Below are 15,358 nucleotides of genomic sequence, written 5' to 3'. Positions count from 1 at the left end.
ACAAACGTCAGGTCTTCGGGTAGAGATATAGATGCTGTTCCTCCAGAGGAAGGCTCCGAGAAGGGGTTGTCAGAGAACTCAGAGCAGCGTTGCTTACCTGTAACAGGTGTTCTCCCAGGATAGCAGGATGTTAGTCCTCGCATGTGGGTGACATCAGGATGGAGCCCTATCACTGAACATTTTTATCAAAGTTTCTAGAACTTTGGCACACTGAGCATACCACTAGTCCTGCATCCAGCAGGGGTCCCCCTTCAGTCTCGTTTGTAGCAAAAAGTAAGAGCAAAAAAATAAAAAAAAACATAAGCGAGCCCAACTCTGCGGGGTGGCAGGCGGGTTGCGTGAGGACTAAGATCCTGCTGTCCTGGGAGAACACCTGTTACAGGTAAGCAACTCTTTCTCCCAGGACAAGCAGGGATGGTAGTCCTCACGTGGGTGAATAGCAAGCTACAGGATGCCCGAATAGTGAACCAAAAGCACCCAACAATGTGCAACATGCACAATAATTGGGGTGGTTTTGAGTTGGAGGGCAGCCTGAGTTTCTCAGTGGGTCACATGAAGGAAGTTGGGTTATTAAACTGGAAACAAATTACAGAGGACAGACTGACCAAAGATGGAATCTTACTGCTCAGCGTTGAGACAATAATGAGCTGCAAATGTGAGGAGGGAGCTCCATGTGCCAGCTCTATAGCTGTCAGTAAGAGGTACAGAACAGAGGTGCGCTACTGATGTTGCCATGGCTCTTACTGAATGTGCTTTTACGCGTTCCTGTAGTAGGCCTGCTTGTCAGTAGCAGAAGGAAATGCAGTCCGCCAGCCAGGTGGACAGGGTCTGCTTGCCCACCGAAACTCCCAATTTGGTTTTATCAAAGGAGACAAACGGTTGGGTGGACTTTCTATGGGCTGCAATGCGGTCCAAATAAAAGGCAAGCGCAAGTTTACAGTCCAAAGAATGCAGAGCCTGCTCACCTGGTTGTGAGTGAGGCCTTGGAAAAAAGGTAGGACTTATTTTGCACTGATTTAAGTGGAAATCAGAAACTACCTTTGGTAGGAATTTAGGGTGAGTGCGGAGTACCACACTATCGTGAAGAAATTTGGTATACGGTGGGTGTTACCAGTGCTTGAAAGATCACTTTCCAAGTGAGATGTTGAAGCTCGCAGGAGTGTAGGGGCTCAACCGGAGGTCGCATGAGCCGTGCTAGCACATTAAGGTCCCATGCCGGAACCGAAGGACGGAGTGAAGGCTTTAGCTGGCGTAAGCCTCGCAAAGCGCCCTACCAGGGGTTGCACCGAGATTGGGGCACACACAGGATGCTGATGCTAGGCTGAATGGCAGCACCCGGTATTAGTACTGATTGTGGCCTACTATAAACATGATGTATTTTCGATGAGGGTATATGGCAATGTGGGCATAAGCCGCCTGAAGACCTAGAGAGCAGAGCCAATCTCCCTGTTGGAGGAGAGGAAGCATGGTGCCCAAGGTTACCATTCTGAACTTTTCTTTTCGGAGATGTTTGTTTAGGGTATGTAGGTCCAAAATAGGATGAATGCCACCTGACTTTTTTGGAATTAGAAAATACTGAGTAGAAATCTCGAGCCCGCTGCAGTCGAGGTACCAGTTCCATGGCATTGGCTTGCAGGAGAGTCTAGCTCTGCCTCGAAGTGGAGAGTGGTTGGTCAGACTCCACGCTGGACTTGAAGTGTCCAGTGGTAGCATGAGGAAGTTGATGGTAACCGTGGGTGACCACAGAAAGGACCCATTGGTCTGTTGTAATTGTGTGCCAATGCTGGCAAAATGGCACAAGCAGCCTCCCACCAGAATGGTGTGGTAGGCGGGGGTTGATTTCTGCCCTCTAGAAAGGAGTCAAAACCCCGATGCTGGACCAGTCTGCGGGGCTGGTTGGGCTTTTGGGGCCGTGTGTTGAGGCTGACCTCTTTGAGAAGGTCTAGGCTGTCGAGTACAGGATGGAGGCGGGTAATACCTACGCAGCTTATAGGTTAGCCTCCTAGGGTCCTGTCGGAAAGACCTCTTGGTGGTAGGTGGGAAGTCTGAGGTGAGAGTGGACAGCTGATGCAAGGTGTCATGGTGATCTTTTAACTGCACCACTGTTTCCTGAATTTTATCGCCAAACAAATTGTCCCCTGTACATGGGAGGTCTGCCAATCTTTCTTGGACTTCCTGGAGTAGGTCAGAAGACTTGAGCCATGCCCAGCATCTGTTACGTATGCCTGCTGCTGATACTCTGGAGGCTGTATCAAAAATGTCATATGCTGCCCTAACTTCATGTTTTCTAGCATTGCAACCTTTTTGAAGAATTGCAGTGAACCCTTCTTGATATTTGGTAGGGTCTCTGAAAATTCTTGGACTTTTTTCCAAAGATTCTTTTGAGTATTGAGTCATGTATAGCTGGTAGGCTGCTATACGTGCAATCAGAGTGGAACTGTGGAATACTCTTCATCCGAAGGCATCCAAGGATTTCTGTTCTTTATCTGGAGGGGCAGAAGAATAAGGCCAGGATCTCTTGGCTTTCTTCTGGGCAGACTCAATGAGTACAGATTGGGGCAGTTGGCTTTTGTGAATCCCCGGAGCTGACTGAACCAGATAGGTGGCATCAGTTTTTCTGTTCACTGGTGGAACTGTGCCAGGGTGCTCCCAGGTGCATTGTAACAAATCAAGGAGCACTTCATGTACTGGAATTGCCATCACTTCCTTAGGCACATCAACAAATTGTAATACCTCAAGCATCTTGTGCCTGGCATACTCCTCTGTAGTTTAAAAGGGATGGTTTCAGACATCTCTTAAATGAAGTTGGCAAATGTGAGGTCTTCAGGAGGGGAGCGGCAGTGTTCTTCTGGGGATGAAGGCTCTGACAGTTCATCTGAGCTCTGAGTGTCAGGAATCATCACACCAGGGATCATATGGTGTATCTCCAGCACCATATGGGCCTTCAGATGGAGGTAAGGGTCCAAATCCAGCTGGATCTGGAGGTGGCACCGATGGGAAGGTTGGAGGTACAGACACAGAGGACAGTGATGGCATCGATGGAATCTGTGCTTTTAATGGACGTCGGAGTGGCAATAGACCAGATGGTTATGGAACTGGCTCCAGCATTGGTAAAATCTGTTCCTCATCCGAGGACAATGGAATAGGAATCAGTGTCTGTGGTCTTGGAGGAGCCGATGGCATGGAAGGAATGGGCACCGATCTTAATGCAGATTAAGGTATCCAGGCGCTCGAGGAGCGGAGCCAGCATGCTAGGCATTGGATTGGGTGTCGGCATGGGAGCCAGTGCCGGTGGCGATTGGAATCCCTGAAGTGCCTGAAGGTCTGCCTCTTGGACCATCTGGTCCAATTCCTCCTGGAAGGCTGGTGTTGGCAGCACAGCCACTGGGGTTGGAGGCTCAGAAGGCATTGCCGGAGGGTCCACATATCAGTGGAGTGTCAACTTCCAGCACTGGTGCCGGTGGGGAACACCTCAGTGTCCCGGGTCCAGAGGGGTATGGGGCCCCTTCTCCCTGGGACTTCTTGGCCGGTGGCTCTGTCTATGCCAATGTCTTGCCGGTGCTGGCATCGGAAGAAGGCTCACGTTGATGGCGGTGATGGTCTTTCCCAGTGCTCAGTCCTTCTCCAGCACCGAGGAGGAAGATGTCTATGCCTTTGAACTTGAGGAAGCCAGTGAAGGACAATCACCGGTGTCTCGATGGTGCTGAGATGGCGATGGAGTCTATGAAGATGAAGGCTTCCGACCCGAAGAAGTCTTTCCTGGAGTAGATGGAGACACTCGCTTAAATAGGTGTTCCATCTTTTCCAAGCGGGCCCTGCAGCTTTTTGGTATCATCTGGGCACAGCTAGGTGCACCGTTGGACATCATGAGTGGGCCCCAAGCACAAGACATACGTTGTGAGGGTCCGTAATGGACATGGTCCTCGGGCACTCGGGGCATTTTTGGACCCCAGTCGCCATTTTGTTTGAAAAAGGGCAGCGTGTGGTCGGTCGGCAGTCTGACACCGATGAAAGCACTGCCGGGAACAGACCGTAAAAGACTAGGTAAACTTACCGGCATCGGAGGTTGGTGGTCAATGGGGGACCCCGGGATGGGGAAAAATTTTGAAAATTTTAAAGTAAGTTTCCGTGACATCTTTAAGGAGCTGCTCCTCCATATGTGGGAACACCCAGTGTCTGTGACCCTGGTTAACAGGTAGGCCGATGCAACTTATCTGGTGCAATAGGCTGTGGGCTTTGAACGGCGGAACCTCCCCTACCGATAGTTCAGTCCATGCTTAAAAAGGCCAGTTGCTCCCAATCACACATCTGTCCCTCCAGGGCATGAAATCAAGGAGCTCGATAGCATAGGAAGAAAAATGTTCCAGGGGGCTATACTGGTTGCCCGCATCGCAGCCTACCAGCTATACATGAACCAAAACTGCAATCTGTGGAAACAGGTTCAAGACTTTACGGAGGGCCTTCCCCAGCAATAGCAGGAGTCTCTTCCAGACATTGCCATACTGGGCCTGGAGACGGGTAGACACGAGGTCAGATCTACCTACGATGTCTCAGACCACAGCCTGCCTAGCCGTCGGATGTCAGCACCAGATGGCTGGCTTGGCTCTGGGCCTCAGGTCTTTGAACAGAGGTTCAGGGCAGGCTTGCGGATCTTCCCTGTACAGGCGAAAACCTGTTTGGGGATAAAGTGAAAGAGGTCATGGCGCAGCTGAAAGATCAGCATGATACTGTTCAGCAACTCTCCACCAGCCCCTCTGAAGGCCCTTCCTCAGCCAGGAAGTTCTCCAGGCCGGGCTCTCATAAGCCCTTTTACTGGCCGAGGAAATACTATCTACCAACCACCCTTACCCGCCTCTGTCCAGTCCCAGAGGTCGTGGCCAACAGCAGTGGGTTCAGAGGACCCAACCAGCCTCCCAGCAAGCCCCGTCCACAGGCTTTAGACTGGCGAGAGGGCACAAACCAAAAGAAGGTTCCCCGGGCAGTCAATCCCCTGGTCGATGGCAGGCTCTCTTGCTTCGCCCTCCGTGGGAAGTGATCACTTCCTTTCCATTGTCTGCCAGGGTTACTGCCTAAACTTCAGCAAGCTCCCAGAGACTGCTTCCCCCCCCCCCCCCCCCCAGTCCTTCGTGGGGCTTGCCTGCCAAATGAGGTCATCCTTCAGTTGGAACTCTGCCCTTTTAGCGGCAGGCGCAGTGGAACCAGTCCCTCTTGTACTTGGGGTATTTCCTCATTCTCAACCTCAGGGCATTAAACAGATTTCTCGTAAGAGAAAAATTCAAAATGGTCTCTCTGGGCACGCTGATCACACTCCAAAGAGGAGAGTGGCTCTGCTCCCTTGACTTAAAGGAGGCTTATGCTCATATTGCAATGGTCACCAACCACAGGAAGTACCTCCGCATTCTGGTGAGGACTCCACATTTTCAGTGCTGCCCTTTGGGCTGGCATCAGCCCCACGTGCCTTCACAAAATGCCTGGCGGTGGTGGCTGCCTATCTCAGGCATCGCTTGGTCCATGTCTTTCCATACCTGGACAATTGGCTGATCCGGACAGACTCCCACTCCGTGGCCTTGAATGCACTGGCCCTGTTGGTTCAGACCTTGCAGATTTGTCATCAGCTTCCCCAAGTCTCATCTGTCCATCTCCACAGCTAGACTTTATTGGCGCCAGGTTGGACATGGCACAAGCAGACTTTTCTGCCCAAGGATCGGGCAATTGCCCTCATTCACAACAGAGGGTGCCAGCCTATCTGCTACTCTGCCTGCTGGGCCACATGGCAGCCTTGGTCCATGTGACCCCCTTGGCCTGCTTCTGCATGAAGAACCCTCAGTGGGCTTTACGGTCCCAGTGGTGACAAGCATCCCAGAATCTGGAGGTGCTAGTTATGGTCATGGACCCTCTCTGCCTCTCCCTGATCTGGTGGGAGGCCCTTCCCAATCTGGAAATCGGGCTTCCATTTCAGCCTGCACCTCCCTAGATGACCCTCACAATTGATGCCTCACCTTAGAGGTGGGGGACCCGCACGGATGGCCTGCATACCCAGGGTCTTTGGACTGCAGCCGAAGCTCGCTGCCAGAAACTTCCTGGAGCTTCGGGTGATCCGGTACACCTTGTGGGCCTTCCAGTACAGGCTGTCCTCCAAGGTTGTCTTCATGAGGATGGACAACTAGGTGGCGATGTGGTACATCAACAAGCAGGGCGGCACGGGCTCCTTCCTCCTCTGATAGGAAGCTATTCAGGTCTGGGATTGGGCCCTTTCCAGAGGGATGTATCTATGAGCCACCTTCCTGCCGGCTCACCTGAACACATTGGCAAACCACCTCAGCTGGTCCTTCCAACCACATGAGTGGTCCCTGTCCCCTGCAATAGTAGCAGACTTTTGTCGCAGGGGCATGCCGGACGTGGACTTGTTTGCCTCTGCCGAAAATCACAAGGTGAGCATGAAATGCTCCCTGGCGCCTTCGTCTTCTCCCTTCACTGGGGACAGGGTCTCATGTATGCATATCCCCCTATCCCTCTCCTCTCGGAGTCTGATGAAACTGCAAGAGGACGGGGGGGCCCATGATCCTGGTGGCACCTTCCTGGCCAAGGCAAGTGTGATTTTCTCTGCTCCAGGACCTGTCAGTGAGTGCACCAGTCCTGCTGGGGACAGCTCCCGACCTCATATTGCAGAACCAGGGCAACCTGCGCCACCCAAACCTCCGAGCTCTGGCCCAGCCCTTGCAGCTCATGGATGGTGTCTCCAGGGTCTTGACTGAGTCCCAGAAACCTTCCACCCGGAAGCCTTACAGCTCGAAGTGGAAGCATTTCGCCATCTGGTTCAGCAGTCACGGACTGGACCCTTGCTCCTGTCCACTGCCCCGCCTGCAGGATTACCTCTGGCACCTGTCCAAGTCTGGCCTACAGACCAGCTTGGTACGAGTACCCCTCAGCACCTACCACTAGGGTGTCACCGGTGCACCTGTTTCAGTGCAGCCGTTGGTCAGACACTTCATGTGGGGGCCTTGTCCTGCTGAAGCCCCCGCTTCAACCACCAGCAACCCCGTGGGATCTCAACGTTGTCTTGGCCAGACTAATGCGACATCCGTTCGAGCCCCTAAAGTCCTGTGACCTGAAGTTCCTCACCTGGAAAGTCATGTTGTTGGGTGGCGATCGCAGGATCAGGGAGATCCAGGCCCTGGACATGTATGCTGCCTACACAAAATTCTTCCATGATCGTGTGGTGCTGTGTACCCATCCAAAAGCTCTGCCTAAGGTGGTGACTGCTTCCCACGTTCTTCCCATAGCTTCATTCCCACCCAGGGGAATGTGTTCTCCATACCCTGTACTACAAGTGGACGCTCGCTTTCTACTTGGATCGAACAATGACCCATAGGCAGTCCACCCAGCTCTGTCCTTTGACCCTCAATAGACTGGGAGCAGCTTGAAAGCAAATCTTGTCCAACTGGCTGATTGCATTGCCTTCTGCTACGAGCAGGCAAGCCTCCAGCTGGCTGACAGGGTGAAAGCTCACTGTGCAGGCTATGGTGGCGTCAGTGGCCCATCTGCGTGCGGTCCCTGTTGCAGAAATTTGTAGGGCCACGACCTGAAGTTCTCTTCACACATTCACGGCTCACTACTTCCTTGACAGGGATAATCACCAGGACAGCACTTTGCACAGGACAGACTGGCGAAATCTCTTCCGGTCCTGAACCCAACAGTCTCTCAACAAGCTCTGTGGGACCAGACCGCCCCTCTTTTTCCCACAGCGCTGCAGTTGTATTGTACTCGATGCTACTGTGGGTTTCTCTGGTCGAATGGGGCAGTCTGGAGCTCTGTAATCACCCACATGTGAGAACTACCATCCTGCTTGTCCTAGGAGAAAGCAGTTACTTATCTGGAACAGGTGTTCTCCTAGGACAGTAGGATGTTAGTCCTCAGGAATCCTGCCTACCTCCCCACATGTTGGGTTCACCTTCAGTTTGTTTTTCTCACTCGTATTTTTGTGCTATGTTACGAGACTAAAGGGGGACCTCGCGTGGACATGCGGATAGCAGCAGGCTGGGCATGCTCAGTCTGCCAGTCAGTTTCTAAAATTGACAAGCTTTCTGTGCCGGGCTCCATCGGATAATGTTACCCACATGTGAGGACTAACATCCTGCTGTTCTAGGAGAACACCTGTCAAAGTGAGCAATTGCACTCTCAGTCCTTGCCTGGTACACATGGTCAGCCTAATCTCTTAACTATTTTTGCATCATCCTATTTAATTCCTGTAAGGCCTGAACCAACTGAATTAGAAGATTTATGAATAGTTGGGATAATGTGACTGTATGGAAAGCAGAGGAGTTGCAGAATGTGAAGGAATAAGTGAAGTTGTACCAAGGTCTCCATAAATACCCTAAGAAGCAGGAGCTAGATCTAGGAAAGGAGCCCAGGTCTCCTACATGTGAAAGCAGTGTACCAGCTGTAGAATACCTACTATCATATGTGATGTTAAAATGATCTGCTTGAAAACTTCCAATATCTCTATAGTTTGAGTTCTGAAGAGGGAGAAAAATTATTTTTAGACATTAGTTCACAAATTAAATGCCTAATGGGGAGATTGCTGACATGAAGTCACAGGCAAACTAGAGTAGATTTTCCCTGTAATTAAGATGCAGCACCTGGAGAGGTTGCCTAGTTGAATGCGGTTAAAACTTGGTGGCACTACATTCCTGTTCCTGGGCATACCTGTTTCAGGACTGGGATCTTGCCACCAGCATTAACAAGCATTACACAAGTTTAATGTACACCATATTGATTTTGTTCATGTTCCTGTTGACAAAAATGAATTGGCCCATGATATCAGCAACAGAAGCTCTTTAGAATACTGTGTAAACAAATGCCCCTCCACATGTATATGCACAATAGGGGAGGTATGCAACTGGTACTTGGTATGTCCAGAAAAAGGCGACAAATTAATCTAAAATATTTTCTCCATCTGATCTAGTTAAAAGGTAATTTAGAAAAGGCCAAGCAAGCCCTTGAGAGTGAGCGAAATGAGCTGGCCAATGAAGTGAAAACACTCTTGCAGAGCAAAGGGGACTCCGAGCACAAGCGTAAGAAGGTAGAAACCAATCTGCAAGAAATCCATGTCAAATTCACAGAGGGCGAGAGGTTCCGGACAGAACTTGCAGAAAAAGCTAACAGGATGCAGGTAAGGATTACAAAATTGGCTCTTTGGTGAAAGAGGAAGATGGATTGAGAGTTGATAGAGCAAACAAATTATGAACATGTATGTAAAATCGCATATTGAAAAAGGGTCAGTTATGGGGAGCCCCGATAAAGCTGTAGTGTTAGTGATAATGTCCTTGTTTCACCCTAGCATTTTCAGTCTTGGTGAAACCTGTGCAGCTCAGGGAGGACTTTAAGAGAAGATAGTATGCCTCTTTGTGATAATTTAACAATCATAAACAAGGGAAGGGCAAAGCTTCATTTTGAAGACCATAAAGGGCTGTAGCTTTGGATGAAGACTTTTTCTATTAACTTTTTTTGTCCATTTCCCATACAGGTTGAGCTGGATAATGTCACGAGTATGCTGACCCAAGCAGATAGCAAGTCGATCAAGCTAGCCAAGGATTTCTCTACACTGGAGTCCCAGCTGCAGGATACTCAAGTTAGTATAATCAGCTTTGTCTCTGAACTATGCAAAGGGCATATTAATTTGGAAGAGAACGGATTGTTATTTTCATATGCCTGTTGTACATGGACTCAACTCAGTGACTTATTTCCAGCAGTACATCTGCTGTTACGGTTATACTTAGACCGAATGTTAGAGACACTATAATCATACTGGAGCCAATATAATGGTCAAGTTTTTCCATGCCTTATAGGTAAGAGATCTTAATAGCTGCTAATTGCAGGTAAAATATAGGAAAGGCTCTTTATTTTTAGCTTTTTGAAATTGTTAAACTTAGTCCACTACAACTTGATTTATTTTGAACATATTTGAATGACCATTATAAAGTGCATCTCTTGCAAACTTGTGTGATCTTTATTTCTGAGTAACTAAGTGAATTAACCATAGCAAGTCTTTCAAAGCTTCAAACTGAAGTGAAAATGCTTACCAGAAAAAAACTGAGAAAATATTTGAGCTAGGTGTAGCTTTATTCTTGAGACTAATGGAAAGCTGAGCAAGCTACAGCAAACAGGCCGATACAGAAAAACACGCAGGAGAGCCGGTGAGCGCCCTCTCTCCCAGCGCACGCCCAGGCCACTCTCCTGGGCGCATGATTCAGAAAAACAAAAATGCAAATGAGGGCCCGCGGTAAAAGGTGCTAGGGACACTAGCGTGTTCCTAGTACCTCCTTTTTGACAGAAGCGGCGGCTGTCAGTGAGTTTGACAGCCGACGCTCAATTTCACCGGCATCTGTTCTCGAACCTGCTCATTTTACTTTCTGAATCACGAGGGAATAACTAATAGGCCCATCAACATGCATTTGCATGTTGCGGGCGCTATTTTTAATTTTAATAATTTTAAACCTAGCAACCATTCAGTTTTCTGCTTGTTATTTTGACTATTCTATGTTCTTTGTAAAGGCTATGCCTACCTATACCGTGTTTTTAAGTTATCTGAAAACCGACACGATGTGCAAACGGTTGTCGGTATATAAAACATTTTAAATAAAATAAATAAACAGTGCGCTCCATTGGAGCACACTTTACAGTATCGGCCTGTTAATTACTCATAGATGTGTACCCAAGTGGGTAAAAAATGCATGCTGTTGTCAGGGCTAAATTTAATAATTTTGCAAGTTATTTACAATTGACAAAACATTTCTAGTGCTGATATAATAGACTTACAAAATTTTTCAGTAAAAATCAACCAAAAACTGAAGTTCATGAAACGTAACACAACAACAAAATACATTTTAAAAAAATGGAAAGTTTGTAAATACTAGTTTTTGTAATCCAGATAGCATGGCATTGCCTTTTGGATCAGTAATATACATTCACTTTACTATTAGATATATTGAAAAGCAGAATTTCATGATTAGCTGCTCATGAAAATTACCTGAACATATTGTAAAAATTCACTATAAGTGAAAAGTAACATTTTGATTTTGGAAGCACTTTACCTCAGTTGAAAGACTAAATGCTACTAAAACTTTAGATGGAAAACTAGTTCCATATCGTGCATTTAATTAAAATGGCTACAGTGGATGATTCAGAATACATTAAACTTGAAGCTCCTGCTCTAACCACGTTTTCTTGTGGACAGGAGCTGCTGCAGGAAGAGACACGACAGAAGCTGAGTCTGAGCACCAAGCTCAAGCAGGCAGAAGATGAGAAAAACAGCTTAAGAGATCAGCTAGAAGAGGAGGAAGAAGCCAAGGGGAACCTGGTGAAACAGATCTCTACTCTTCAGTCACAGGTATGCAGCCTGCTTAGGACTAAGCCCATACTTTCCAAGACGTTCAAGGAAATCTTAGGTAACTTTAGTATTTTCATGACCTGCAGCTCCACTATTCAAACACCGACAGGCCAATTCAATGAATCTGTGTGAAAACGGGTGCTCAGTGTTGAGTGCTTGCTTTCCTACGGGTCGATACAGTAAGGCCGCGTTAGAGTGCGGCAGTGCCGGGCGCACCCTCGTTTGCCGCACGCACAGTTCTGATCACATACCGCTCGATACTCTATTTAAATTGCTTGCAAATGCAAGCCGCATCTGCGAAGTGTTAGGCCCGCGCAATCTATTTTAGTGTATAGGCGCTTAATACAGCACCTATACAGTATCCTGGGTGCACTGGTACCTGTCATTTCAAATGACATTTGAAATGACAGGCACCAGGAAGTGGATCCCAACTTTAATCTATGAAAACCGAAAATCCCCTCCTCCCGAAGCGGCTCGACATGTGCCATCTTACCTTTTGTTGCTTTTCAGCCCCTTCCCTTCTCTGCCGCCCTCCGGAGGGGGCAGCCGGCGGCGAAAACGGCTCGCAGCGGTCGTCCCCCCCCCCCCCCCCCCCCCCGCGCAGGTCCCGGTTCTCCTGGCTCAGCCCTCATCAAATTGTGAAGTCAGGTGAGAGCCCACTGTTCTGTGCCTTCTCCAGTCACAGCGCGAGCGGAGCGAAGCGTACTTTCATTGGCCTGAGCGCCCGTCAATTTGGGCGCACATGGAAGGCACACGTGACGTCACGGCGTGCGTCACGCATGCCCGTCTATGTGCTTTCATTGGCTGGAGCGCCCAAATTGACGGGCGCTCAGGCCAATGAAAGTACGCTTCGCTCCGCTCGCGCTGTGACTGGAGAGGGCACAGAACAGTGGGCTCTCACCTGACTTCACAATTTGATGAGGGCCGAGCAAGGAGAACCGGGACCTGCGCGGGGGGGAGCAGTTATGCATGGTTGAGTTAATTACGCTTGCTTATAGCTGAGGGGTAGTCTGGGTTTTGATGTTTGCTACCTCTCGCTCTTTAGTTCTGTTAGCCTGGGCTTGGGTACAGACAATACTGAGGGTCTGCAGGTGGCGCTCTAGTATATATGGCACTGCCCAAAGCTTTGTTCTGACTCCATCTGCTGGTAGGGATGCACAACCCACTTTTCTGGACTGATCCTTGGTACTACAGGAACGAAAATTAGCAGGTAAGAACCAATTTTCTTATCAAGTCAGAGGAAGTACAGAAAAGCAGTATTTTTTTGCTTTTATGTACAACTTTTGGGCTGTTCAGAAATAATGCCTATTCTGGGCCGATGTTAATTTCTGAGGGTAAATTTTTTGAATTGGGAGACAGTAGCTAATAGCCTCATCAACATGCATTTGCATGTGATGAGTGCTAGTAGTTTTGCGGGGGATTGGACATGCATTTTGGATGCACTAATCCCTTTATAGAATAAGGGGTTGTGGATGCATGTCCAAAACCCACATTCAACCACGGGTTAAACAGTGTGCTCAGCTGAGCCAGTATTGCATCAGTCTGAGTTAGTACTCTTTCAATGCCCATTAATTCTGCACTGCAAGTCATGCTGCTACAACACTGGGACCTCTTTCGCAGCTCTGCCAGTGCCCTCACATTTGATGCCATTACTAGGAACCGCACAACTGATCTCAAGACTCCATACTTTGTAGGAGTAAGAATTCAGCCTCCACTCCAGCTTAGCTTGTTTTTCCAAAATTGAAGACTTTAGCTATGTTATCCATAGAAATCTTGAAGCTTTGGGACTTTGGTCTTTTGAAACTGTCTAAACCAATGTGGCCAATTCTCTTGCTTTGACAGGTTGCTGATATGAAAAAGAAAATGGATGATGGCCTGGGATCACTGGAGATGGTGGAAGAGGCTAAGAAGAAGCTTCAGAAGGACATGGAGAGTATGAACCAGCGTTATGAGGAGAAGGCAGCAGTCTATGACAAACTGGAAAAGACAAAGACCCGTCTTCAGCAGGAGCTGGATGATCTCACAGTGGATTTAGATCACCAGCGACAGATTGTGTCCAACCTGGAGAAAAAGCAGAAGAAATTTGATCAGGTAACTTGTTCAGAAGGCACTTCTGAGTCCCATGTATTTCTGTAAGTGCATCAGTTGCTAAAAGCAGTTGAAAATGCATTTTGTTTGTGTGATAAGAACTAAGTTTCAGTAAGCTTCATTTTTCAGCACTGCTTTGTATAAATTACTATTCTCCTTAGCTTTCTCCATAGATTCACTAATCAAATTGCCAGCCTTTTTAGGTGACTTTGAAAGGAAACTGCATCTAGCATACACTGTGTTTAAAAGTACCCCTGGTTTAATGGTAATATAAGGAGTTTTACATATTTTTGTATAATGTAACATTTTCATCTGGAAACAATTTCTTCAACTTCAATTTTGGCTTGTATCAAACATCAATTAGGTATTATGCATATAGGTAGCAATTTGAGACACTTATTCAGTTTCTAAAAATAACACAGCAGATTGACAATGTGCACAGATTTGTGGAATCATGAAGATCACAGGCTAGCTAATTTCTGATTAATTAGGGTCAACTGAGTACCTTACTATAATTTAAGAGTTGAGCCCTTCTCTTACCACTTGGGTAAACCAGAGGTTGAAGTGCTGTACAGTTTCTCTGGCATAGCCTCCATGCTGGTCAGGAATACAAAAGTTTCAGCATCTGTAAGCTGGTCACAGGAGAGAGAGCAGAGATGCAGCAGCTTCTGTCAGTCTAAGTGATCTGAACCCTGAGGGTGTCAGTGACGGTTAATGGTGGGCTGCTCTTGATAATGTCAGGCTACTGGCTCCTTTGTCTACTCTGGCTTATCTAGTAACCAAACCTGCACAGTCAGTGCATATGGATAAGGGCTAGGGACCCTTTGGGGGAGATACTTTTTCATAAGTGTTCAAAGGTCAATATAGATAATTTGGTGACATTGCCAAACAGCTATAACCTAGGATGCTTTTGCAACATCTGCATTTCTCAAAGCATAGAGTAAAATATCACAGATGCCTTGCTCTCCCATCTTTTTGATTCAGTAAGAACAGGCTCCTTTAACACATGTTTAGAGCTGTGGCCTGAATTATACCTACATTAAATTTGAAGAAATTTTAAAACATTTTTCCTTTTATATCAGCTCCACCCCTACCCTGGGTGACATGCTGTAATGACAAAAGAGCCCTTAATAGCCCCAAGGACTGGAAGGAAGTCTCAAGACTTGTCATTTAATGGTGGTCATCTGTGGTAGCACCAGTTGTCTTCCTTTCCTGTCTGGGCTTGATCACATTGCCCCTATAATGCACTGAAGGCCTGCCAGCTGCATTGTACAGGAAACTTGAACATAGGTCTCCTGCCTCAATGTACAACACTGTCTAAACCATTGGGTTGACTTGTTTTGAAATTCTTTAAAATGCAATTGAAGGAGATTTATAGGAGAAAGTAAATAGCATTTAAATAAGTGCTCAAGTTTAAAACATACAGTTGGACATGTGGAATTTTGCATGGCCTTGCTGAGCATGAAATCTTTGAGCCAAGTCATTCATTACATGCCAAGCTAACCATGTTTGTTTACCAGGCTTGGCCAGCAAGTGTTTTTGTTTCTTAGGTCATGTGATCAGGATTAAGTTTATATAGAAACAAGGACAATGAGCTTTTTAATCATAACTTAGTGTGTAGACGGATAGACTTGGGACCAGTGGGTTTATGCTCCCCTGCCAGCAGATGGAGACAGAGCAAGCTAATGTCACAGTATACATAACCCTGTAGTGACACCAGCCTGCCAGTATTCTCCGTCTCTAAATTTAGGAAAAGAAAGCCAGGCTGTCCTGAGGTGATACCTAAAGGTCCTTCCCCACAGTTGAGAATTTCTGAGGTGATTTCCATGGTCCCTCAGATGTGTGACTTGGTCCAGTAGCTGGGTTTCCCAGTGTAGACTT

General features: G+C 47.6%; 1 protein-coding gene across 2 annotated transcripts in view; it reads left to right on the top strand.

The window, feature by feature from the left end:
• The window catches only part of MYH9 (myosin heavy chain 9), a 419,875-nt gene that overhangs the window by 325,193 nt on the left and 79,324 nt on the right, over window positions 1-15,358 (top strand). For both annotated transcript variants that reach the window (XM_029590410.1, XM_029590411.1), the window contains exons 28-31: window positions 8,966-9,172; window positions 9,527-9,631; window positions 11,237-11,389; window positions 13,232-13,480. In XM_029590410.1, the coding sequence (XP_029446270.1) occupies window positions 8,966-9,172; window positions 9,527-9,631; window positions 11,237-11,389; window positions 13,232-13,480 (714 nt within the window). The remainder of the gene's footprint in view (window positions 1-8,965; window positions 9,173-9,526; window positions 9,632-11,236; window positions 11,390-13,231; window positions 13,481-15,358) is intronic.

Source organism: Rhinatrema bivittatum, chromosome 2 (genome assembly GCF_901001135.1).
Source record: "Rhinatrema bivittatum chromosome 2, aRhiBiv1.1, whole genome shotgun sequence".
NCBI classification, from domain to species: domain Eukaryota; kingdom Metazoa; phylum Chordata; class Amphibia; order Gymnophiona; family Rhinatrematidae; genus Rhinatrema; species Rhinatrema bivittatum.
Note: the sequence above shows the minus strand (reverse complement) of the source record. Positions and strands in the feature narration are given on the sequence as shown.